Raw genomic sequence first — 27,075 nt, 5'->3', positions numbered from 1 at the left:
CTTCAGGTGGCGCAGTGGTTAAATGCAGCACTGCAGGCTACTTCAGCTGACTGCAGTTCAGCAGTTCGGCTGTTCCAATCTCACCGGCTCAGGGTTGACTCAGCCTTCCATCCTTCCGAGGTGGGTGAAATGAGGACCCGGATTGTTGTTGGGGGCAATATGCTGACTCTGTAAACCGCTTAGAGAGGGCTGAAAGCCCTATGAAGCGGTATATAAATCTAACTGCTATTGCTATTGCTATTGACTTTTCTTTCAATATGTTACTGAGTCTGTGTAAATATTTTTTTTTTATCTCTCAAGGTGTGAAAACACCAGTCTCTTCTATCTTGAACTTCAAAGACAGGATGCTAGTTAAAGACAAATCCAGGTGTTCTTCCATGATGTCCTTGAATAGATGCGTAGGATTCCTGGTTTTTAATCCCTATTTCTCTATAACAGAGCACCTCCCCAACCCTTGGGCAAAGAATGCAAACAAAAATAAAATAAGGAGGAACACGGCTTTAGCAGGTTTCCAACATGGTTGCATTCCAGGATACAGTTGGCCTTGTACCGTCAAATAGCCTTCGAGGAGAACATTAGAAAGCTGTCGGGTTTAGATAAGGCTGAGATCCCCTCCTGTGGGACCCTCCGTTGTATTAATAAGGAAAAATTAATTTTTAACCTCTGGGATGTCTGCCAAATCCTACGACCTTCTGGCAGTCCAGCTGTGCTGGAAAAACAAATTGTAGGTATGTAAGAACAAAGGGGAGGGAATCCCGCCACCAATTAAAGTACAGAATTTATTTAGGATGGAGGAGGAGGAGGGAGGAGTACAGTTTTGTACTGCCAAAATAAAAATCTCTCTCTCTTTTTTGTGATACTGCCCTCCACTTAGCACTGGACGGTTGTAGATACAAGAATTGTGTTTCCCATGAGGTCCTAGATTACCCTTGTCTAATCCAGAACTTGAGACAAGTTGACAGCCACGTCGTACCCAAAGGAATGAGGAAGTGCCAACAATTCCAGTTTTACCTTCATCCTAACAGGAGCCTTTTGACACTTCTAATTAATACGTATGCAAGAAAAAGGAGAATTAGTTCCTTGGCAAAAGCAAACGCCACCCTTCTCTCCAGCTACCAAAATTCCTACTAGAATTGAATCCTGTATTGTAAACCACGGCTGCTCCTGACACAGTTTAACAGTGGCACTTAACAGAAGCAGAGTTCCAGCCGTCGTGTTGTAAATGAACAGGGTAAGCCTCTTTGAAGTCAACGTCAAATCGAACCTCAAAGGATGGTCTCTTGATGTCCTTGTATTGCTTTCCTTGTAATTACAGGAAAAGAAAAATCCCTCGGTTGCCTAAGGTGGACGTTTGCCTTAATAAAGCCTTCAGGAATTTGCCGTCTGCTGGTTCAGTGTGTACTTTCCAATATTTGGTTCCAGTCCTCTTTCTGTTTGTTCTCACAGAATATTGCACCGAGGATGACATTTTCCTTTGAATTATGAATTCTCACGATCATGTTATTTCCTGATTTAGAAATCTGACACTTGAAAGGTCAATTAAGAAGCGTTTCTCCCATCTGTGGAAAAAGGGGGAGGACTGTTCCCAACTGCAAAGAAATTCCCGTAATAAGCCACTGGGCAGTCCCGGCTTAGGTGTTGGTTACTTTAGAAGAGCAAAGTTATCAGGTCTGTAGTTATTTACAACACCACTTACTACAAATAGAATCTGCAAAGAGTACATGTTGAGAGGCCTTATCCTTCCCCCCCAGTGTGAAGAGCAGTGGGATGGGACTCGGGAGAATGCGTTCTCTCTCCGAGCATCCTTTCTCCAGAAGAGGCTACCGCCAGAAATAGCAAGTTCTGTGCTTTCATTCATGACTTAGGAATCGGGGAGACCCGGCTCTTGGGGAAAGCTTTTGGGAACGAAGTTTAGTTTTTAGTTCATCGCACCTTGTACAACGAAATTAAATGCCATCTTCAGTGTACATTGGTTAGGGTGCAGTACTGCAGGCCACTTCAGCTGACTGTTATCTGCAGTTCGGCGGTTCAAATCTCACCGGCTCAAGGTTGACTCAGCCTTCCATCCTTCCGAGGTGGGTGAAATGAGGACCCGGATTGTGGGGGCGATATGCTGACTCTGTAAACCGCTTAGAGAGGGCTGAAAGCCCTATGAAGCGGTATATAAGTCTAACTGCTATTGCTATTGCTATATTACACTATATTATATTCTAAGAGCCGAGGTGGCGCAGTGGTTAGGGTGCAGTACTGCAGGCCACTTCAGCTGACTGTTATCTGCAGTTCGGCTGTTGAAATCTCACCGGCTCAAGGTTGACTCAGCCTTCCATCCTTCCGAGGTGGGTGAAATGAGGACCCAGACTGTGGGGGCGATATGCTGACTCTGTAAACCGCTTAGAGAGGGCTGAAAGCCCTATGAAGCGGTATATAAGTCTAACTGCTATTGCTATTGCTATCCTTCACATTCTATCTGTACAATTGAATTGAAAACCCGATATTGCATTAGTATTGTACTACGCAGTAGAATTCAATATAATTACTGCCCTGGGAGAGAAGCTGTTTTTCAGTCTATTTGTCCTTGTTTTTATTATCCTGTACCGTCTGCCAGATGGTAAAAGTTCAAAAAAAAAAGGGTGCTCGAGATGAGGTGGATCTTTAAGAATGTTTTGAACTTTCCTAAGGTAGCGGGAGCCATAAAGAGGGGAAAGGGCAACCCATGATCCTCTGGGCAATGACGTTAACCCTCTGGAATGCTGTCCTATCTGCCACTGTGCAATTGGCAAACCACACACAGGTGTAGCAAGTTAAAATACTCTCTATGGTGCAGCGGTAGAAGGTCAACAGCAGTTTTTCCTTCGGTTGTTGTTTCCTGAGAAGTCTCAGGTTGTATGATCTCTGCTGGGCCCTTTTGACCAGGGCTGCAAGGCAGTGGTGGGCTTCCACTTTTTTACCAATGGTTTGCTTGTGCGCGCGCACGTGTGCTCATGACACTTCTGCATGCGCAGAAGCATCCAGGCAGGTGGGCGGAGCCCACCGCCGCCACCGCCACTACCCGATCTGGGTCGAACTGGAAGCAACCCACCTCTGCTGTAAGGGGAGTGCCACCAGAATAAGGTCCTCTTTTTACCCGAGCCGAGGTGGCGCAGTGGTTAAATGCAGCACTGCAGGCTACTTCAGCTGACTGCAGTTCTGCAGTTCGGCTGTTCAAATCTCACCGGCTCAAGGTTGACTCAGCCTTCCATCCTTCCGAGGTGGGTAAAATGAGGACCCGGATTGTTGTTGGGGGCAATATGCTGACTCTGTAAACCGCTTAGAGAGGGCTGAAAGCCCTGTGAAGCGGTATATAAGTCTAACTGCTATTGCTATTGCTATATTACACTATATTATATTCTAAGAGCCGAGGTGGCGCAGTGGTTAGGGTGCAGTACTGCAGGCCACTTCAGCTGACTGTTATCTGCAGTTCGGCGGTTCAAATCTCACCGGCTCAAGGTTGACTCAGCCTTCCATCCTTCCGAGGTGGGTGAAATGAGGACCCAGACTGTGGGGGCGATATGCTGACTCTGTAAACCGCTTAGAGAGGGCTGAAAGCCCTATGAAGCGGTATATAAGTCTAACTGCTATTGCTATTGCTATCCTTCACATTCTATCTATACAATTGAATTGAAAACCCGATATTGCATTAGTATTGTACTACGCAGTAGAATTCAATATAATTACTGCCCTGGGAGAGAAGCTGTTTTTCAGTCTATTTGTCCTTGTTTTTATTATCCTGTACCGTCTGCCAGATGGTAAAAGTTCAAAAAAAAAAAAAGGGTGCTCGAGATGAGGTGGATCTTTAAGAATGTTTTGAACTTTCCTAAGGTAGCGGGAGCCATAAAGAGGGGAGAGGGCAATCCATGATCCTCTGGGCAATGACGTTAACCCTCTGGAATGCTGTCCTATCTGCCACTGTGCAATTGGCAAACCACACACAGGTGCAGCAAGTTAAAATACTCTCTATGGTGCAGCGGTAGAAGGTCAACACCAGTTTTTCCTTCGGTTGTTGTTTCCTGAGAAGTCTCAGGTTGTATGATCTCTGCTGGGCCCTTTTGACCAGGGCTGCAAGGCAGTGGTGGGCTTCCACTTTTTTACCAATTGTTTGCTTGTGCGGGCGCACGTGTGCTCATGACGCTTCTGCATGCGCAGAAGCATCCAGGCAGGTGGGCGGAGCCCACCGCCGCCACCGCCACTACCCGATCTGGGTCGAACTGGAAGCAACCCACCTCTGCTGTAAGGGGAGTGCCGCCAGAATAAGGTCCTCTTTTTATTCGAGCCGAGGTGGCGCAGTGGTTAGGGTGCAGTACTGCAGGCTACTTCAGCTGACTGCAGTTCTGCAGTTCGGCTGTTCAAATCTCACCGGCTCAGGGTTGACTCAGCCTTCCATCCTTCCGAGGTGGGTGAAATGAGGACCCAGACTATGGGGGCGATATGCTGACTCTGTAAACCGCTTAGAGAGGGCTGAAAGCCATATGAAGCGGTATATAAGTCTAACTGCTATTGCTGCTACCCAGAAACTTAAAACTGGCCACTTGTTCTCCACTGATAAGCAAGGGCTGGCTGTCCGATCTATTCCTTCTATAGGCGACTATAAGCTCCTGGTTCACCAACAAATGTGCGATAGACATATGCGCGCCGACAAAACCGCAACGTCAAAATCGCTAATTGATTTTCGACAGTAGCACGCCGACAAATGCGTGATGACAAAATCGCACATACGTACGTTATAACCCTAACCCTAACCCTAATTTTTTTTTGATTTTATTGTTTTATTGTATTATAATAATATGTATTTAGAACAATTTTTTCCCTACAGTTGACAATATACTTGAAAATTGCTTTCTTACCATCCCATAGATCCATCTTATCTTACAACAGTCCTACTTCTTCTTCCCTCCCTCCCTCTTTCCTTCCCTCGTTTCTTCTCTCCTACTCTCCTTCCTTCCCTCCTTCCTTCCCTCCTTTCTTCTCTCCTTCTCTCCTTCCTTTCCCCCTTCCTTTCCTCCTTCCTTCCCCCCTTCCTTCTCTCCTACATGTTTTCTTGAGCATGGTGTGTGACTAAAGTTTGAAAGTCTGCTTGGAAGATGTCAGATATCACATTTGATTCCATCTTATGTCACGTGGAGGGACAACATGTCTGCATCAGTTGGCCTAAATCTGGCCTTGAATTCTGCCAATCTGGTCTGAAAATGTTACAATTTATATCCTGCAATTTATAGCCAAGTGCCTAAGTCGCTTGTGGGTTTTCAGTTCCTGATGATTTGCTAAAATGAATTTTCAAGAAACGGGGGGCCACGGAGTTCCAGTGGGATTAATCAAGTTCAGATCTTCAGTCATTCCCCTGGAGTTTTTAAAAGACTTTCAAGAAAAATCTACCATGCTTAATACAAAAGTCTTATATAACATTAATGAGATTCTCCTGCTATAAAGAAGATATTCTTCAAATGTTAATGGTATCAATTGATGAGATTTACATATTTTATGAAAAAAATGATTGAAGTTAAGTCATTTGAAACCAAGATGGTACTTGTAATTATTCTTCTTGCAAATTTTATTCATGGTTTCCATCAATAGCTGAGTCCGGTCCTGTAAAATCCTTTATCTTCCGGCTCCATGTATTGAACAAATTGATATCATGATTAAAAAGAGCATGACCAAAGTAATGGAGAAGAGAAGAAAGGTTGGGGACCTTTTCTAAATGTATGTAGTACCTTTTAAATAGGCGTTTAACCACTCAGCCCTGCTGAGCAGTGGTTAGAATGCAGTGTTGCAAGCAAACTCTGCCCACAGCCTGGAGTTCAATTCTGACGTGGCTCAGAGATAACTCAGCCTTCCATTCTTCTGAGGTCAGTAAAAAGAGGACCCATATTATTGGGGGCAACATGCTGATACTGTAAAAATGCCCAGAGAGTGTTGCAAAACATTGTAGGATGATAAGTCTAAGGGCTGTTGCTATTTGGAATATATACAGTAGTTTCTCTCCTATGTGAACTATTCTAAGCTATCTCTCAATATTTTTGTGGGAAGAAAGGAAAGAGAGGGGGGGAAGCAGTAAAACAATTATAGTTGAATGTACTAAAAGAGGAAAAGGTAATTCAAACATGGTTTCAGTACAAGCAGTTACAGGCCAGATGGAAAAGAGATCAAATAATTGGTTTTATGCAAGACGAGGATAACTTACTAAAACAAATCAGAAATCAAAGTTCAATGCATATAAAGAGACTATATAATGCATTAATAGAAATGGATTCGGAAACAGAATTAGTTAAAGACTGTATCATAAAGTGCTAACTGGTAGGAACCCAACTCTGATTTTTTTTTTTTTTTTAGTATTTTTATTAGGATTTATAGGCCGCCCTTTTCCCTGAGGGGACATACATATGTGTGTGTGTGTGTGTGTGTGTGTGTGTGTGTGTGTGTGTGTGTGTGAGGGAGGGAGGGAGGGATGAGTACAACATGGTCCACTTTATCCTGATTCACAACAAAGTCTCTGTCCTATGCTTGCAAACTCCGATTAGGTAGAAACCTAAAACATGTCTAAATTTCCTATGTTACAAGCTGAACAAAATAGACGGTTTGGAAGAATTCTCACTTTTCTTGCACTAAAGATACATTATTGACCCCCATTGTTGACATTACTTGTCCAAATGTTATGATTGTGGCCAGAAAAAGCAAGCAAACATTGACGTGACATTCTTTTCAGTGAGAAATCCCAGAAATCCAGGTCTTTGCTATGAATCACTCTTATGAACTATAAAAAGTGCTATTAATTGTCTGACACCATAAACTATGGGGAATGTCCCTTATCATCCAGTTGAAGTGTCCACTCTATTTTCTGCTTAATTCTGGAGAATGCACAACTGCATTTTAAAAGTAGGTAGCAGTTTTACAGGAATGTTTCGCACCATATTCCCTTTAGAGTATTGAATTGTTCCACATGTGTTGGCTTACAGATATTTTTCAGAGCAACGTGAGTAAAAAAATGCAACATTTGAAATGCAAAAAAACCCCTGTGTTCTGAATGCAAATGTAATTTGTATTTATATTACTATAGTATATTTTCTCAGAAATTAGTCTAAGTAAATATTAAATATTGTTTAATAGGGCTTATTGTTCCAACCTCAAATTTAGAGATATTACTGATAATGAATAGCAATAGCAATAGCAGTTAGACTTATATACCGCTTCATAGGACTTTCAGCCCTCTCTAAGCGGTTTACAGAGTCAGCATATCGCCCACAACAACAATCCGGGTCCTCATAGCCTTGATGTTGATCACTAAGGAACCCATCTCCACATGGAAGGAAGAAATAATGATTAACATGTTGCTACGATATCTGGTACGTTTTAATAAAACCTTTTGGAAACAATATTAAAAAAATATTTTCTGTCTTAAAACTATCCATTTTTACTGCGCGCTTTTAAGATGACGCTACCTTTCCACATAAGGCTGGACAGAACAGAGTTTGCATGGGGCAGCCCCACATGGGTTCTTCTAAGAGATGATGGCATGATGGAAGGCACCAGAGAGGCGGTGTATTAGAGAGACTCAATGATTGATGATGATGATGTTAGGAACTGTAATTCCAGAACTATCATCAAGGGCCCCGGAACTGCATTTGCAGGAATACGTGGACAATAATGGACATAAATATCAATTAACAAAGTTAAATCATCTGCTCTATTGGAATTACATTTGTTGATGATCTAAGATGTCAGATAATGATATTAAGTGTAGGTGGTATTCTGGCTAAGCAGGATGTAAAATATCATCAGCCGTGTTTGTTAAAAAGGAAAATGTGAATATTAAAAGATAAATTGTGAGTTACCCCAAGGCCTTCTGTAAAGAGCTTCCCTCCATTGTCTTCCTCATTGGCAGTTAAAAGATAAACTCCATTAGGTACACATATGGTTTATAATAGACGGCTTTGGAAGAGAAATTTTTTTACAGCAGAAATACTTAGCTGAGGTACCTCTCCATCACTTTCAATGCCATCTTCCGCAATAATCGCTGAGGCCTCTTTATTAAATACATTTGCACACAATTTGGAATCGAATATCTATATCAATGTTGATCTTGCTGAAACCCACTTTTTCTAGATATTCTGCTTGAAGAGTTTGTAGCCAAAATTTTTGCTGTAACTCTGCTTTATAAATTTTATAAAGTTATTTCCCTACTTTATAAATCACCATTGCTGTGGAACCGGTGGGCGGTTAGAAAATTTTACTACTAACAGAGATACAAGAGTGGGCGGTAGGTATAAAAAGGTTGACTACTCCTGCTGTAGTCAGTCCCAAATAAACTATAAAATACTTTCAGGGTTATTCCTTTGGGCAATGTCTTCTAATGATGTGGTAAACCATGAACAAGCCATGAACTTGCAGTTTCCAAGTCGCAAGCTTGGAACTGAAGCAGTTGTGTACATAATGTGCTCATGTACAAGCGCAATTGATTGAAGAGTTCTATCGTTGTATTTCTTCAAGATACTAGGACTGAAAGACACGCTTTCAGTAGTGCTCTTAATATTTGCCAATTCGATTTCCCCTCCCTCCCAAGATACTTGTTGTAACAGGGCAAGAACTGCTAGAATGCCTTGTGTCACGAACCAGCTGTAGTGTACAAATTCAAATTGTGCAAATGGTTTTTCACATTGTCTGCGAAGGTCACAAGCGATGAGGGCCAGTCTTTTTTACTTAGCTTGTGACAAAAACAAAAGGTGACGATGATAAGGTAGAGAGGCGATAGCATTTCTATCACCCTGAGGTTCTTGGATGTAGGTTAGGACATCCCTGTAATAAATTAATCCTTCCAAACACGGTGGAGGAAAACATCCATCAAATCTTTGCAAGATTGAGACCTGAAATACATCAGAATGGGAATGTTTTAAAATGATCCTCCTTTTTAAGCTTTGTTTAAGAAAGAGAGATTGAATCTTATTTCTTTCTCTTGAATGTTCACAGGAAAAATACAGCCATATGCTGAGATTTCAAGACTTCATTACTCACAGCTGTCTTGCAGTATAAAGTGGATATATTATAGCCCATCTCTCTTGGCCTTAGGAAGTGGTCGAATGACCACATTCTTGGGCTGATGGATAGTTCTTCTCCTTTGCTTAAGCCCAGATGTGGCATTTATGAGGTGGTCTCGTGACAAGGGGAAGTCATTCTGAATAAAAGCAGAATCCTAGTTCAGGCTGCAGAGAAAGAAAACTATCGTGAGGGTGACTGCATCCCTAGCATGAAATTTAGTTAAACATCTGTCGGGGGGGGGGAATACTGAAGGCTTTATTAGCAATGTGGGTCTGATTTCCAGTTGGTCATGAAAAGTTGAATTCTTAGATGTATTTACTTGCATTGTGATTTGCTTGCAGAAATCATGTGGCCTACACATGTAGCACTTTTACAAATGTTTGTGATGTTGTTGTTGATTTGATTTGGGATCCCTTATAATCTACTCTGCATGGAAATTAAACCAGCAAGATGCATCTCTTAGATATAACCTTTGCCATCAAGCCGAAAGGTCATTTTTTTCTACCCAATTAGTGGATTCTGTCTCAGATGTCATTCTTTGATAGATTACTTTCATAAGCACTGTGGTTAAATCAGAAGATGTCAAATTTACATTATTCAATCCTTGCTCATGCCTCTAGGCTACAATCCTCTAGTGGGATTTTGTCTTCTGATCTTTAGACTATTTCTGGCCCTGATATTTCTAAAGGACAGTGTAGAAGCATAGACCATCAGTTCCCAAATCATGTCATGGTGCGAGCTTCCTTAGGAACAAGATAAATGTTTGGTTATGTTGTAGTTAGAATCAGGAAGAAATTCAATCGCCACGAGGTTTCTACAGCATGAGCAAGTTGCTGGTTGTTGAAATCAACTGCTTTCAAAATTCATCTTTGTTTATTTGATACATTCATATTTTGGGTTTTTTCCCCACCATGGACCTCAAAAACAGCAGAAGAGAGTAGCTTCAGCTATGATGTTTCATATGTGACCAGTGGTGGGATTCAACCGGTTCGCACCTATTCGGGAGAACCGATTGGTAACTTTCCAAACATTTCAGAGAACCGGTTGTTGGAAGAAATCTCCTTTTGTTTTTTTCCCCACTTTACAGGGCTAATCCTGTAAGGAAGGCAGGAAGGAAACATTCTAATGTTGTTTCTAGCTTAATCTTTATTGCCCTGCTTACAGAAACTGCCTCTCCGGTTAACCCTTATTCCATTGTAACAGCTAAGGCGAAGCGCCCATCCACCTGAGTGACCTTGAGTTGGCCACGCCCACCCAGTCACATGACCACCGAGCCCCACCTACCCAGATGGTCATTAGGGCAGAGAACCGGTTGTTAAATTATTTGAATGCCACCACTGTATGTGACCCAATTCAGCATCTTAAGCATAATCATTATGATATGTGTTTTTGTAGAATACAGTTTGCTTCTATGTTAAGCTTTGTGTAACACTCTAGAGAGGCTATTATTCATATTAAACATATGAAATAAATATATACCCAGAATGTTTAACTAAGCATGACTTCAGCGCACTTTCATTGATCGTTACGATGGATTTTTGCCTATAAATACTATCCAGATATGCCAACGATTGTGGTCGGATGTCTGTTTGTTAAAACGTGCGAAGGCCGAATGGACGCCTCTGTGCTCGGCAGAAGAGTGCTTAGAACCTTACAGGTTTTAGATGGATCAAAGCAGAGGTGGGTTCCTACCAGTTTGCACCTATTCGGTAGAACCAGTTCATCAAATCTACCGAACCGTATTCCACCAGTGGACCCGGAAAGCAGGCCACACCTACAGAAGAGGTTCCAAAAATGTTTTGAAACCCACCACTGGTCCTTGGATATGATTATTCTACACTATCATGCTCCTATTTATAAAACTCAGTGCCTCTGTGAAAGGTCAGGATGACTACTGCGTTTGTGGTGCAATCAGAACATTGCGTGTGTTGAAGTTGTCTTAACGCAAACCAAAGATGCCTTTTAAAGAACAAGTTGACATCCTATTCTTATGCATGCTAGTGCTGTGTGTGAGATAATTTAAGGTGGTTCTGACGAGTGTTGTCGGCATCTTCATATCCGGTCACATGGGCGGCAAGCCACTCCCATCCGGTCACATGGGCGGCAAGCCACTCCCACAAAGGAGGCCACACCCACAGAGTAGGTTCGAACAATTTTTGAAACCCACCACTGGATCAGAGGAAAGCTAGAGTTCACTTTTATGCATGCAAGGCTTTGGGGCTTTTGCTAAGGGCATTTATGATTCATGGAGAGGGAGTGGAGGAGCACCTTAATGGGATGCGGCTGATTATTTTTCAGCTTCGCTGAGAATTGAGATTCTTCAGCCCTTTTGCAAAAGGTGCTCAACCTTCCCTGAATGGAGTCCTTAGTATACTTTAAATGGACACATGCGATGAGGTGGAAAGCTGCCTTCGGGAAATCTTCCCCTACTTACTGAATTGTGATGAGCAGAAAATCTTTTTTTTCTTCAAAGACAAGCAGGAGATGAGTGTGAACCTGAATGTTCGTGGCATTTGGGGGAAAAATAAATAAGGCATTCCGCTTACAGGATTGAACCTCTGGCAGCTCAGGGAGACAGCTGTCTGGGTTTTCCCTCTTTTGAAACCCAGTGTTGAGTTTATTGTTGAAGTACCATGATCTCCTCAGATAATTTCTCGAAAGAGAGGGAGACTTGGGGAGAGGCACACGTTCTGGTAACTCTGCTCCTTTTGGGGAACTGTGGGTGATCTGGGCAATTTTACGGGGCTGAGCAAGGAAGCACCTGTGGTTTTCAGCTCCAGGATTACCCAACATCAGTCTTCAATGGCAACAGTGTTAGACCCACTGAACCTTAAATCCCACTTGGCGTTTTTTCCCCCCCGTACAGTCTGTCTTCTTTTGCAATAATAACAATACCGCTTTAATCGAGTAGCTTTACATCTCCAATTACTATTTAAAGTAAAGCTGCAAGACCCAGGAGAGAATTCTGTTTGAATATTTAATATTGGATTCTGTGCAGAAATATTTTGCTTATGATGTACATTAGCAGCGGTATTTTCACCGGTGTGGGTCTGTTCTCTCTTCACCCCCCACCCCGGGCCCCAGCTCATACGTTTAATTAAGAAATATACTAAGGATGTGTAAGATCTCCTGTGATGTTAATATGAACTGGAGTTTGTTTATGTAATTTTAAAGGCTTAGTGCTGTAACAGTAGTCTTATAACTTTGGAGATTGCTATGCCTGGAGGAAATTTTTTAGATATTTCTTTCAGAACGGTAATAATTGTGTATGTGTGTGTGTGTGTCTCTGTGTGTGTGTGTGTTATGATGTCCAAAATAGTTTTCATTTGTCTGAAGTTTTGTTGGAGTTTATGAATATTGACCAGAGTTTATACAAATCTGTTTTATATATATACAACCCTTGGGGATATGCATGTTGCTTAGAAAACATACAAAACATTCAGATACTTCTGTTCTGTATGCATAAGTTGTATGGAAGATATGCAGATTTTCATCTTCGTGAACAAATGACATGTTTATGAAGCTTGGTGAACAGGCAGAATATGGGGTGATTATGCCAGCTATTGAGAATACCACTCCTTGTTCCACCATTTCCTCTTTTGTCCCTTATTTAGACCTTGATAAATGCAATATTTTAGCTTTTTCCTGATAAATGCAATACTTCAATTTTTTTCTCTCTCTTCCCTCCCACACTTTTGCTTTTCATGTGCATGATTATCCTAGATAGAGGCTTTTTGAACAAAATTCTTCTAAGAGTGCTTTGTGTTTATAAATATGACTATTATACAGACAAATTTTCTAAGATCCGGGTTTCATGCAGTTTCCTCCTAATTTCTGGCAACCTCACTTTATTTTTTATTAGTACATAGTTTGACAAATGACTGTAAGATTTCTTTTTCTTTTCATATTCTGTCAAATAAAGTGGCTTGGCATTTCAAGATAAAATGCAAAGGACATGTGGGCAACTATAAAACCGCACATGAATTTCTGTTACTTTTCCATTTTTTAAAAATTGTTTAACAGCATGTGGGAATTTTGAACACAATGCTTGAATGTGAAGGGTTGATGAGATATGGAAGTTATAAAAGTTTTCTTTGCTTACTTTGTCTGTGTTCCAGGCAAAATAAAATGTGTCCCTTGAATGCTTTTGTTGGAAGAGTTGGGCTTGTGCAAATGATATATGGCTGTTATTATGAGGAGGGTGTAAAAGTGTGCAGAGGACCGCACGGAAAAAAACATCTGTAGACATGTGCATCTATCAAGTTAACTGAAAAAATAACTCTGTAGTTCGCATGCATAAAATCTACATGGCATACATACATGTTCCTGGATTCCCTGAAAAGGGAAGAGATTTTAGAAAGAGCTGAGGGTTTATATAAATGTTTTTGTGTTGACAAAATTCTCTCCACGGAACAAAACCAGATGTTTTTATATATCCTTACTTCTTAAATTCTTTCTTGTGATTTTTTTTTCTCCTGGATACCGTTTTTCCCTGCAAAGTGGAAAGTCACATAGAATTATTTGGATGAGGTTTGTAGAAGGAAACGTATTGAAACAATCAGCATGTTTCAGAACAAAGCAGTTCACATATGTGGGTGTATGTGAGCATGTGCAGGAATACACACACGCCAAGAATGTTCTGCCAATTTGTTAACCAGGGCTTTGCTTGCAAAATATTGTTATACAGGGTTCTGTATAAAGTAGTTGTTCCTCCTCCTCCTCCTCCTCCTCCTCCTCCTCCTCCTCCTCCTTCTCCTCCTCCTCCTCCTCCTCCTCCTCCTCCCCCCCCTCTACCACCCCCACCCCCACCAAAAGTAGGGTATGTCACCTCACAAAATAAGGGTATGCAAAATTAGAAAATAGGCAACATTTTGAAATACGAACAGTGTGTTTTAGTTGAACTTGTATTCTCTGATGTAAAAAATGAGTTAAAAAAAATATTACGCCAGGAAGATTTTCAAGAAAGTGAAAACTAAAAAACTAAAAAACTAGCTTCCTATGCTAGAAGATGCTGTTCACAGATGGGATTTGGATGCAACCTATGAAAAGGCGAAAGACTTCCGGCTCCAAAGTGTGATTACCTAGCAAATTAAAACTTAAAACCCGCAGAGCTACCGCATATAGCTAACTGCCAGCTCAGCATAGCATTTGTTCTGATAAAATACATTCTACGGTTCCAGGGGACTTTAAGAGAGTCTGCCAGGGGTGAGTAAGACTCTTGTCTTCACAGAAGATTTGCAATCTAAGAGTGAAAAATAAAAGTGGTGGGGGGACTTTGATGGCAAATTTTGAGAATGTTGGTTCTGGGTCTTGACCGATGATTAAAAGGTTTATATTAAAATGTTATATATTTAGCTCAGATAATACAAGAAATTTGATGTTGTGAGTCTCCTCCAGCACCCTTAGAGGGAAGGTCGATTTTGTGAAAGAGGGAAAATGGTCCTTTGTGGAACAGGAGGTGGCAGGTTGCTTGTATAGGAGATAGACAGACCCTGCAGTCATTTCCTGTTGCCACTAGTCCTCTTCCTGTTTTACTAGTCCTATCCTCGGGAAGGGACAAACCCAGAGGTGGGTTCCTACCAGTTCGCACCTATTCGGTAGAACCGTTTCGTCAAATCTACCGAACCGTTAGAAGAGGTTCCATAAGTGGACCCGGAAAGCAGGCCACACCTACAGAAGAGGTTCCAAATTTTTTTGAAACCCACCTCTGACACACACACACAAACACACACACACACACAAACACACACACACACACACACTCACACAGAGAGAGAAAGAAAGGAAGAAAGAAAGAAATAAAAAAAGAAAGAAAGAAAGAAAAAGTGAGAGAGATGAAAGAAAAAAGGAAAAAGGGGCAGAGAGACAAAAGGAAGGAAAGAGAGAGAGAGAGAGGGAGAGAGAGAGAGAAAGAAAGAAAGAAAGAAAGAAAGAAAGAAAGAAAGAAAGAAAGAAAGAAAGAAAACACACGGCCGGCAAGCCACTCCCACCAGGTCACATGGCCGGCAAGCCACTCCCACAAAGGAGGCCACACCCACAGAGTAGGTTCCAAATTTTTTTTGAAACCCACCATTGGACAAACCATTCTTGCAGAGAATAGCTTTACAGGAGAAGGTTTTTTTTTTTAAAAAAATGAGATCAAGTGGAGGAGTTTGGTGCCCATGTTTGCCTTCTTTCAATGTCCCTCGGTGCTCTGGATGCTACCAACAGGGTTGGAGGAGCTAAACTGGAGGAAACTGGAGAAGGGAAGCCAGGATTCTCCCCCCCACTTTTTGCAAAAAGAGTGACCTCCTTGTTATACTCACTGGACAGTGTGGAGTGGTAACAGAAAATGCAGCTTGCTTCTTTGGAACCCCGGGAAGATTGGATAACTCTTGGGCAGAAATGGGATTATTTGTGAGAAGCTCATTATCTCTGCTAATACAACCAGCATGGTAGAAATGGTGTTATTGTTTATCCCTGCTGGAGAGCACCAGACACCTCCTGTGTATTGGCACCAAATGTAGGATTGAGCACACCCATTACAGACCGTGGCCTGATTTCCTTAGGTGATTTAATGCAGCTTCGGTTATCACGTTCTGAACTCTTAACTCGATTCGGAGGCTTGACAAATTGAAAAAGGCAAGCATACAAAACAGTTTGTGGCGAGCAAGTCCTTTGCTCGGCCTCCTGTGTGTTGGACCTTCAGTGGCAATCATTCAACCAGAGTGGGAGAGAGGAGGAAATGCATGCCTCTTGGGAAAAAGGCCCCTGTCCTTAAAACCCAGAGTTAGTTGCTGAGGAGTAATATATAATTCACAAGGCCGTGCTGTTTCATGCAGATGGTGACATTCAAGCATGAACTGACAGTAAAGAAGCAAAATCTCTGAAACCCATTTTACTCTCTTCCCTCTCTTCTTTTTTCCTGTGGTCTCCTGAAATCCTAAACATTAACATTTTCCACCAATGGAAAACTACACAGGCACGGTATAATTTTATATAGTGTTTGTAGTAGTTTCTAATTTCAGCCTTTTGCTTATGTGTCTATGCAGCTGAGGCAACATTTCCCCTGTCTTTTTCTCCCCCAATTTATCTGAAGGACCATGAGGTCATCCCAGTGCCTTTCAGTAATCAGAAGTCTGTATAAGCAAGAGTTATTATTTTGACTGGGTAACATTCACGGGGTGGAGTGTGGGGAATACAGCAGTAGCTTTTTTTTTTTTTGGGTGTTCCTCGATTTAAAAGAGTTTTCTTACTCCTCTGTGTCATGTGTCTGTAGAATAAAAGCATCCCCGGAGGCTAGAAGAAGGGGGAGACGGGGGACAGAGCCTGCGTTCGGGAGATTTCTTTATAATGAAAGGCCTCCTGTTTGCCTCGAGGTTTTTTCCAGTACCAAAGACCTCCTTTTAATATTGTTTGTGTGCCCCTCCTCATGCCATTTAGGCTGAATACCCCTAGAGTCCCACTCCCAACATGAAGGAGCGTGGTAAATCAGGCAGAATTATCCAGGTAGTCTTTGACTATCCCAGTTAAATTAGCAGCTGTTAGCAATGCACCGGTAGAAACCCTCTTGCCAAATGCCGGCTGCTATTAACTTGAGTGCAGAGAACTCGCGCGGCTTTGGATCCTGATCACTAAAGTTTTGTTCTGTGAAGCAAGTTAGAAAAATAGGTAGACTAGATTGGTTCACCGACAAATGCGCACACGACAAAAGCGCGCCGACAAAACCACGGCGAGAAAACCATGAGGTCGAAATCGCGCTGACGAATGCATGAAGAAGCGCGCCGACAACAGTGCGCCAACAAAAGCGCGCCTTCAACAAACAACTAATAACAACCTAATAACCCTAACCCTAACCCTAAACCTAACCCTGAACCTAACCCTAACCCTAACCCTGAACTTAACCCTAACCCTAACCCTAACCCTAACCCTAACCCTAACCCTAACCCTAACCCTAACCCTAACCCTGAACCTAACCCTAACCCTAACCCTAACCCTAACCCTAACCCTAACCCTAACCCTAACCCTAACCCTAACCCTAACCCTAACCCTAACCCTAACCCTTACCTTAATTTAAATTGCGCTTTTGTGAGCACGGTTTTGTCGGCACTTTGTTGTGGGAGCTTTTATGACATCGTGGTTTTCTTGCCGTGGTTTTGTCGTCCGCGCATTTGTCAGGTCACGGACTAAATTGGATGCAGAAGGAAAAACTAAAGTTGCTTGCATGGCTTGGCTAATCCTAATTGCGGGTCAAGGGACATATTGTTTAGAAATTCTCAAGACATGGCCATCCTGTCCAGGATATTTTCCTCACATTAAAATGTTCTACAGTCATTGGATATTTCCAAATACATGTGTAGGTGCTAGAAACAATACGTGTACAATCACACCGCTCAAAAGTATTTGTTTTGTTACCTGTTTCCAGCTGTGGTCATCGCTGAACCAAAGCTGTAATTCAAAGGGAGAGCTATTTCATTTAATTCCTGGGTGTCTGCACTTCTTTCCTTCTTTCATTATTTCTTCGTTCCTTCTGGGAAATTGCTTGAGGCGTGCAGAGAGGGACAGTCCCCTTAGGCTGCCCTGAGTGGGACATCATCTGGCGGTAGCAATGAACCGCTGTGCGGTTTTGTCCCTTTTGATGGACACAGTAAAAATAAAAACAGTGTGCTGTACATCCATATTAGAATGGCATTGTGGAGATTCTTTTAGTATGCATTTAGTTGTGTGTATGATGCAGATTTCTCCCCCCCTAAGCCCGTAATGAAATAATAAATCAGATTTGTGGCCTTTGTAAGATGAAATGTTTTCTTGAAGATTAAATCACCCTCCTGGGTCCATCGTTATGTAACTAAGGGTTGAAAGTGCTTCCTCGCTCAAGATATATAATTGTTACCAGGCTATTTGTGGGCCTGCACCACAAAAACCACCACTGCTGATTATTGCAGTCTTTAATTCCAACGGCTTAGCTTGCCATGAAATCTTGAAGGAGAACAGGGAGGAGATGAAGGCAGAGCCAGGAAAGAAAGACACGCAGAAGGGACACGAAGTGGGGTGTGGACGTGCAGTTTTGCGGTTGGAATGGAAAGAAGAAATGCTAAGATGTAATCTGAAAGCTATTCCTTGCTATGTCAGAGACTATATGTGTGGGCCTAACGTGTGACACACAGACCTTTCTGGATAGCAATAGCAATAGCAATAGCAGTAGACTTATATACCGCTTCATAGGCCTTTCAGGCCTCTCTAAGCGGTTTACAGAGAGTCAGCATATTGCCCCCAACAATCTGGGTCCTCATTTTACCCACCTCGGAAGGATGGAAGGCTGAGTCAACCCTGAGCCGGTGAGATTTGAACCGCTGACCTGCTGATCTAGCAGTAGCCTACAGTTCTGCATTTAACCACTGCGCCACCTTGGCTCTTCATGGATGCCAGGCATTGTTGTTGGACAGGGTGCATACCAGGGGTGGGATTCAAATAATTTACCAACCGGTTCTCTGCCCTAATGACCATCTGGGTAGGCGGGGCTCAGTGGTCATGTGATCATGTGGGTGTGGCCAAGTCAACGTCACTCAAGTCGATGGGCAATTCACCTTAGTTGTTACAATGGTAATAAGGATTAACTGGAGAGGCAGTTTCTGTAAGCAGGGCAATAAAGATTAGGCTAGAAACAACACCAGAATGTTTCCTTCCTGCCTTCCTTACGGGATTAGCCCTGTAAAGTGGAAAAAAACAAAAGGAGATTTCTTCCAACAACCGGTTCTCCAAACCGCTTAGAACGTTAACAACCAGTTCTCCTGGATAGGTGCGAACCGGCTGAATCCCACCACTGGTGCATACTTTTCTAGGGTACTATCTTGTAAAAGAGCATGCTCAGGATACCCTACGGCTATCTAACTACCTTGTAAAAGGCCAAAGATGGCTTAGGAAAAGGTAGAATATGGCTTAGTAATTTTTTGCTTTTCCCTCACTTTAGGTTGGAGAGTCAACACTTAGGCAGATCATCTACTTTTAGACTACAGGTGATTTATTGCTAAGAAAGGACCTTGGTGCTTCTGCTGCTCCTAGATTGAAAAAAAAAACCTTCAGATCAGAGTTGGTGGCCATAGTCTACTTGCATTAGAATGCTACTGTTACATGAAAATGTTAAAGTAGACTGGAGAAGATTGGTTGGAATTTCTTCTTGACAGAATCCCCCTGTTGTATGATTTTGAGCCAGATTTTATTCTCTTTTTGGTTTCAGCTATATTAAGAATAGTTGAAAGAGACCATGAAAAATTTCCTGGACAGGAAAGGTGGGGTCAAACATGTCGTAAATAAAATAAATACCATTGCTTTAAAAAAGACTCCCACAAAAGGAATAACTATTTTCTATTGGGTGAATTTCAAGACAGGTTTTAAACTCTGAGCACATTCAAAAAGCCAAGGTGTGTGATCTTGTTGAATCTTGCCAGGTATCCCCTGAAATGCCTTTCCTCACTCCTATTTGACATGATAATTACGAAGGGAGGGAGATAAGTTGGCTGTTCTCTGCTAAGAACCATTCTGTGTCTACGAAGACTTTCTCAAGATGAATGACAGCCAAGCAGTGAAGCATAGTGATCACTATTGTGTGAGGTTTATCCCGTTGTGTTGAATTGCATAACTCATAAATAGAGGAACTATTGCTGAGAAAAAGGTATTTACCAGGGAGAAGGAAGGAAAAGACGATCACAGTTAATTTTTGCATTGTACATTGAAAGTATGATAATCTTTTGGACTATAGTCATCTCAGTTTCAAATTATGTAATTTTCCTCCCCGACCGAAAGGCAGGATTATTAAATTGGAATCTAATAATCCCTGGGATTCCTGTTAGACTAACTATGGAAGAAAGGAAGGAATTGGAGGCACTTTCCTTTATTTCCAGATAATCTGATTTCTGCTTTAAATGTTTGGGGGGGGGGGAAATAAATTTTGTAGATTTTTGTACCCATTTATAGCTGCTCTGTTTTCCTGGACTGTTTAAGATGTGAATGTATTGCTATTTGAGGTTGGTATAGTGGTGGGTTTCAAAAATTGTTCGAACCTACTCTGTGGGTGTGGCCTCCTTTGTGGGAGTGGCTTGCCGCCCATGTGACCGGATGGGAGTGGCTTGCCGCCCATGTGATCGGATATGAAGATGCCGACGACACTTGTCAGAACCACCTTAAATGACCTCACACACAGCACTATAGCAATAGCAATAGCAGTAGACTTATATACCGCTTCATAGGCCTTTCAGGCCTCTCTAAGCGGTTTACAGAGAGTCAGCATATTGCCCCCAACAATCTGGGTCCTCATTTTACCCACCTCGGAAGGATGGAAGGCTGAGTCAACCCTGAGCCGGTGAGATTTGAACCGCTGACCTGCTGATCTAGCAGTAGCCTGCAGTGCTGCATTTAACCACTGCGCCACCTTGGCTCTTAATATGCATGCATAAGAATACGATGTAAACTTGTTTTTTAAAAGGCATCTTTGGTTTGCGTTAAAACAACTTCAACACACGCAATGTTCTGATTGCACCACAAACGCAGGAGTCATCCTTACCTTTCACAGAGGCACTGAGTTTTATAAATAGGAGCATGATAGTGTAGAATAATCATATCCAAGGACCAGTGGTGGGTTCCAAAATTTTTTGGAACCTCTTCTGTAGGTGTGGCCTGCTTTCCGGGTCCACTGGTGGAACCTCTTCTAACCGGTTCGGTAGATTTGACGAACCGGTTCTACCGAATAGGTGCGAACTGGTAGGAACCCACCCCCGGGTTGGTATTATTATGCACACTAAGTCTAAATATCCACACTTATTCGGCTTTAGTAAAACAAATAGAAAGCACAAAACCATAACAACATAATTCAATCATCATTTACCAGATAAATATATCAAAGTGTTTTGAGATTATCAACAATGTCGCTTGCTGCCTTTATTTTAGATCTTGAATATTTTTCTCTGTTTGTTTGTAGCTCAGCCATGCGGGGGCCGCTTGAATTCCAAAGATGCTGGCTACATCACTTCACCCGGGTATCCACAAGACTACCCTTCCCATCAGAACTGTGAGTGGATCATTTACGCCCCGGAACCCAACCAGAAGATCACGCTCAACTTTAACCCTCACTTTGAAATTGAGAAACACGATTGCAAGTAAGAGGTTCTTTTTATTTTTTTTGTCTCCTACTGCCCCTGTCCTTGACTTTAGGGAAAGAAATCCAGTCTGTTCCTCCTGATTCTTGGCCTCTCTTTACTCCCACTGTAGGATTAGTGTAGTATCTTTATAAAAAACGGATACTGTGATTGGAGGAATTTAGATAGTGTGGATGAATGGGAGGTTGACACTCTGAAGTTGAAATTGATGGTGCCATTCGGCAAAGTTGCAAGTAATATATCACACTTGGAATGTAGCTATTAAGCAAAAATTTCTGATAAGCCATTAGGATATCTTACACTGCATTCATGAGCACCGATTAGAGCTCTTCTTTCTATTCTCTGCTACATTGCAAATAAGCACAGAATCAGGGAGATGGGGGAATGTGTGAATCATATTCTGGGGTCTGACATGGCCATGGGACTCAAGGTTTTTTTTTTTCTGTCTTACTGAGCATTTAGTAACTGCCTAAACAGATATACAATGCTAGTATTTTCAGGTTCCTTATATTTGGTCATCCATCAGAGGTAGAAAAGAAAAAGCTACTCCTTTTCAAAAAGATGCAGGAATAAGAGTTCCAGCAGAAACAGCTTCGTGGTTTGGTTGGGAGGCTGTGTGGTTTTTTTTTACGTAGGACCAAATCTATTGGTGACATATTTAGAATCATACTAGCAATAGCAGTTAGCAATAGCAGTTAGACTTATATACCGCTTCATAGGGCTTTCAGCCCTCTCTAAGCGGTTTACAGAGTCAGCATATCGCCCCCACAGTCTGGGTCCTCATTTCACCCACCTCGGAAGGATGGAAGGCTGAGTCAACCCTGAGACGGTGAGATTTGAACCACTGAACTGCAGATAGCAGTCAGCTGAAGTGGCTGCAGTACTGCACCCTACCCACTGCGCCACCTCGGCTCATTAGACAATCTAGACATGCCCTGTTAGGCCAGCGTTTCAAGAGCTATTCTGTTACCCAAGCAGAGAAACAGAATGATCCCAGGCAGAGGTGGGTTCCTGAACCGGTTAATAACCGGTTCGCTATGCATTGCTTGCACATGTGCATTTGACTAAAAATTGCTCTGTGCACACCAGTAGTGGGTTTCTGCCAGTTCGCACCGGCTCGGGAGAACCGGTTGGTGAAATTTACTGATCCGGTGAGAGGTTTGAACCCCCCACTCTCCCCAATAAATGCTGGCTGCTTTCTGTCTCCATGGTCCTTCCTTCATTCCTTCCTTTCCGAGCCCTTGTGTGGCTTTCTATTTATCTTCCGGAAGTAACTAAAGAATTCAGTGACATCGTCTTGGCCACTCCCACCCAGTCACATGGCCAGCAAGCCACTCCCACCCGGTCACATGACCAGCAAGTCACTCCCACCCGGTCACATGGATTGCAAGCCACTCACACCCAGTCACATGACCGGCAAGCCACTCCCATGAAAGCAGACCACACCCACAGAGTAGGTTCCAAAAAAAATTGAAACCTACCACTGGTGCACACCATGATGGCAACGGCAGAAGACATCGGAGAACTGGTTCTGGGGTGTGTCAGACATGGATCTCTGCCAGTTATGCCACCCAGGCTTGAATTCCACTGCTGGTTCGGCCGAACTAAGCCAAACTGGCAACAACCCACCTCTGATCCCAGATGGGCAAAAAGCACTGGGAGCAGAGGTGACTTCTGAATTCCTGCCAGCTTCCCCAGTGACTTTGTTTGTGGGAAGCTAGCAGGGAGTATCACAAATCACAAGGAAAGGCAATTTGGAGATTAGTTTTGAAAATTGCAAGGTGTTCTGACATTCAAACCATAAGACAATAAAGCACAGAAATTGAAGCTTGGAAAATGTAGCTTTTAACAGGATTTAACATAATTGGTTCTGCCATGAGCAAGTCCTGTAATTTACATGTTTGATAGGATTTAGCATAATTGGTTCTGTTGTTCCAGTACAGGGAGTCCTCAATTTCTGACCACAGTCAAGCCCGACATTTCTGTTGCTAAGTGAGACACTTGTGAAGAGAGTTTTGCTGACCTATCTTGTAACAGTTGTTAAGTGAATCACTGCAGTTGTTAAATTAATGTCTTGGTTATTAAGCGAATCTGGCTTCCCCATTTACTTTGCTTGTCAAAAGGTGGCAAAAGGTGATCACATGACCTGGGGCACTGCAACCGTCATAAGCGTGAGTCAGTGGCCAAGCATCTGAAATTTGTCCACATGATGCTGCCATAAATGTGGAAAATTGCCAAAAGTTACTTTTTTTCAATGCCATTGTAACTTTGAATAGTCGCTAAATGAACTTCAGAGCCGAGGTGGCGCAGTGGTTAAATGCAGCACTGCAGGCTACTTCAGCTGACTGCAGTTCTGCAGTTCAGCTGTTCAAATCTCACCGGCTCAGGGTTGACTCAGCCTTCCATCCTTCCGAGGTGGGTAAAATGAGGACCCGGATTGTTGTTGGGGGCGATATGCTGACTCTGTAAACCGCTTAGAGAGGACTGAAAGCCCTATGAAGCGGTATATGTCTAACTTCTATTGCTATTGCTATTCTTTAAGTTGAGGATTATCTGTACAGCTAATTCCCATTGGTGGATACTTAGGCGATAAAAAGACTAAAGAAAAAAAGGGATTATTTTTCGTAGCATGACATAGCATGTTTTTTTTTTTTAACTCAACAAGGTTACAATTGGATTTCCAGTAATTGGCTAGGAGAAATCTTTAAAAAAAAATATTGATGGCAAGTACCACTTTTCTTGCAGTGGACAAAAAAAAAAGCAGCTTTCTCAACATTTCCTCTCCCATCTGGTTAGCAAAAGGAACTGTGGACTTTTTTGGCAGCTTGTCACACGGGTTTGGTTATTCGTGTGCTCTACATTCTTCGTGAGTAGAGAAGTGTTTGCTCCCTGCCTTCAAAAATCAGACAGATTCTACAGCACTTGGTGCATTGCAAAGCCAGGGAGCTCGATGTCCAAGAAAAACAATTAGCAGCTAGTAAGAAATAATTAACCGCTTGAGTGAGCACCATTAAAAGCATGAATTAATGAGGTAGCCCCTTGGGTTTTATAGCTCTGTTTGAATCTCTGTGGCCTAGAGGCTGTCTTAAAATATTTTGCTTTTCTTGAACGTCTAGATCTGATCCTGCAGTCTTTTCATGTGGTTTTAAGTCTTCCTTATTTCGGAGGGGTGGATAAATTTGAGTTGAAGAGCTGGTTGAGGATACAGCAGTTTGATTTTTTCCAAAATAATAAATAATTCCCCCTGCGGGTGGGGAGAAATGCTGGGTTCATATTTTAAATGTAAACCTAGTTAATTGATGCTTCTGTGCTATTTTAATTGTGTTAAAACGTAATTATTCTTTGACATTCATATATCTTTAATGAAAATGCACTCAACTGTGCACCAAATGCTTTCTGGTTAAGGGAATTTCTTGTGAAACACACATAAGAAGGGGAAATGTGCCTAATCTTTGTTAAGTTTCACATTTAAAAGAAGAAACTGGAAAAATAAGAACAGAGAAATTGAGTTTATCCCTAAGAAAAAAATAGTGTAAATTCATATAACTGACATAGCTTGAAATTGCTTGCGTAGATCCTTGTTGACAGACGTTTAAACTGTTCAGTTCATTTTGGAATGAAATTGTTTTTAACGTCTTGGTGGCTATCCAAGATTGGTTTCGTTGGCCCTCTCAATGCCTTTTAATTTTTTTTTTTTAATATTGATAGTTTTTATAGTCCTTGTTTTTTCTAGCACTTGGAGCAGCTTACAAGGATATCTGTCACCACCTTGAATGAAAACAGCTAGGGATCACACTGCATGAAAGAAATAACAAGCTTAATTCAGACATTATATTTCATCATGGCTTGTTCTAAGTATAGCTGCAAAGATTTAGAACTGTGTTGTCTTTTTGCTGTCTACCTGGTTATGTCTATTTTGCTAGTTTGGAGCAAAACCATCTCTATCCCATATTGCAGCTTCTTGTGAATTAGAAAATAGTGTTTCTCCTTCGAGTATTTTTTTTTAAGTTGGAAGAAGTGGGGGAGAAGTGTTGCTATATCCACACTCCTTGGGGATAAGATCATCATGCCTGTTTTCTGAACTCCCCGCTCCCCAAGTCTCTTGGTGGACTAGTTAGTTACTTTTATTTTTCCCAGAAAGGAAAGTGTCACTGAGACCTTTGCAAATTGTCAACTATGTGAAGGCCAGATGTGCTGCAGTATACAGTGGGAGCAACTGTATGTGGCAGTTAGCAATAGCAATAGCAGTTAGACTTATATACCGCTTCATAGGGCTTTCAGCCCTCTCTAAGCGGTTTACAGAGTCAGCCTATCGCCCCCACAGTCTAAGTCCTCATTTCCCCCACCTCGATAGGATGGAAGGCTGAGTCAACCTTGAGCCGGTGAGATTAGAACCGCCGAACTGCAGAACTCAGCTCAAGTGGCCTGCAGAACTGCACTCTAACCACTGCGCCACCTCGGCTCTTCTCAGTTCTGTGTTAGAGGCTTCTGGAGGCAGAGTAATGACTTATTATTACCTTTCTAATTGATATAGCTCATTAAATGACAGTTCAATCGGACAAACAAACTCATTTTTACCTGCAGCTACATCTTCTGGTTTATTGGCTCATCTCAAATTATCGTTGTCTTCTATTCTCAGCTGAATGTGTCAGCCCTGGAAGACATCTTTACCATTGGAGCTTTGGGGCTGCCACATTTAGTGTCTTGGAAAATCGGAGGTGGGATTGCACAGAGTGGAGGAGGATTAGCCATAACAACATTCCTTTCTCTGGGAGTCAAGCAGTGATGGGTTGCCAATATTTTTACTACTGGTTTAGGTGCGCTTGTGCGCATGCCTGTGAGTTCGTGTGACACTTTTGCACATGGCGCAGAAGCATCCGGGCGGGTGGGTGGAGCCTCCCACCACTGCTACTACCGGTTTGCCCGATCCAGGTCGAACTGGGAGCAACCCATCTCTGGAGTCAAGGGCATTCAGTCTGCACCTGGATGGGAGAGACTGGAGGTTGTCTTCCGTTGGAATTGATTGGACCTCGTGATGAACTTATGGGTGCAGGAGATCAATCTTTGATTTTCTTTTGGGTGGGGAAAACCCAGAATGCTCAGATTCGGGTTTTCCCAGGTGTGTCAATATGATATCTCTAGGTGGTGTATTTCCATTGGCTTGAATAGAGCCAAGGTGGCGCAGTGGTTAAATGCAGCACTGCAGGCTACTGCTAGATCAGCAGTTCAGCGGTTCAAATCTCACCGGCTCAGGGTTGACTCAGCCTTGCATCCTTCCGAGTTGGGTGAAATGAGGACCCAGACTGTGGGGGTGATATGCTGACTCTGTAAACCGCTTAGAGAGGGCTGAAAGCCCTATGAAGCGGTATATAAGTCTACTGCTATTGCTATTGCTATTGCTATTGCTATTGAATATCAGGAAACTTTCCTGCTGTGACTCCTAATCCAGCAGATTTGTATGATATGGAGAGGTTTATTTATTTATTTATTTATTTATTTATTTATTTATTTATTTATTTATTTATTTATTTATTTATTTATTTATTTATTTATTTATTTGTCTTGTATGCCGCCCACTCCCGGAGGACTCCGGGCGGCTCACAAAAGACAAGGGAAAGGGGGGGAACGAGACAAAGACAACATATTAAAAACAACCAACATTCACAATTTCTGTGGAGGTAGATGCTTCTCAGCTCCCCGCAGCCTGCTGGAACAGCCAGGACTTGGTGGCTTTGCGGAAGGCCGGGAGGGTAGTAAGGGTCCGGATCTCAACAGGGAGCTCGTTCCAGAGAAGGCTCTCCCCCGGGGAGTCGCCAGCCGACATTGGCTGGCAGATGGAATCCGGAGGAGACCTAACCTGTGCGATCTAATTGGTCTGAGA

General features: G+C 42.4%; 1 protein-coding gene across 1 annotated transcript in view; it reads left to right on the top strand.

Annotated features, from left to right (window-relative positions):
• Positions 1-27,075, top strand: part of NRP2 (neuropilin 2) — a 226,014-nt gene that overhangs the window by 27,469 nt on the left and 171,470 nt on the right. Inside the window, 1 exon segment of the mRNA XM_087706899.1 lies at positions 21,017-21,194. Within this exon segment, the coding sequence (XP_087563025.1) occupies positions 21,017-21,194 (178 nt within the window).

Source organism: Thamnophis sirtalis, unplaced genomic scaffold (genome assembly GCF_051295495.1).
Source record: "Thamnophis sirtalis isolate CommonGarterSnake01/CBP01778 unplaced genomic scaffold, rThaSir2_p1.2 scaffold_1, whole genome shotgun sequence".
In the NCBI taxonomy this organism is placed as follows: Eukaryota; Metazoa; Chordata; class Lepidosauria; order Squamata; family Natricidae; genus Thamnophis; species Thamnophis sirtalis.
Note: the sequence above shows the minus strand (reverse complement) of the source record. Positions and strands in the feature narration are given on the sequence as shown.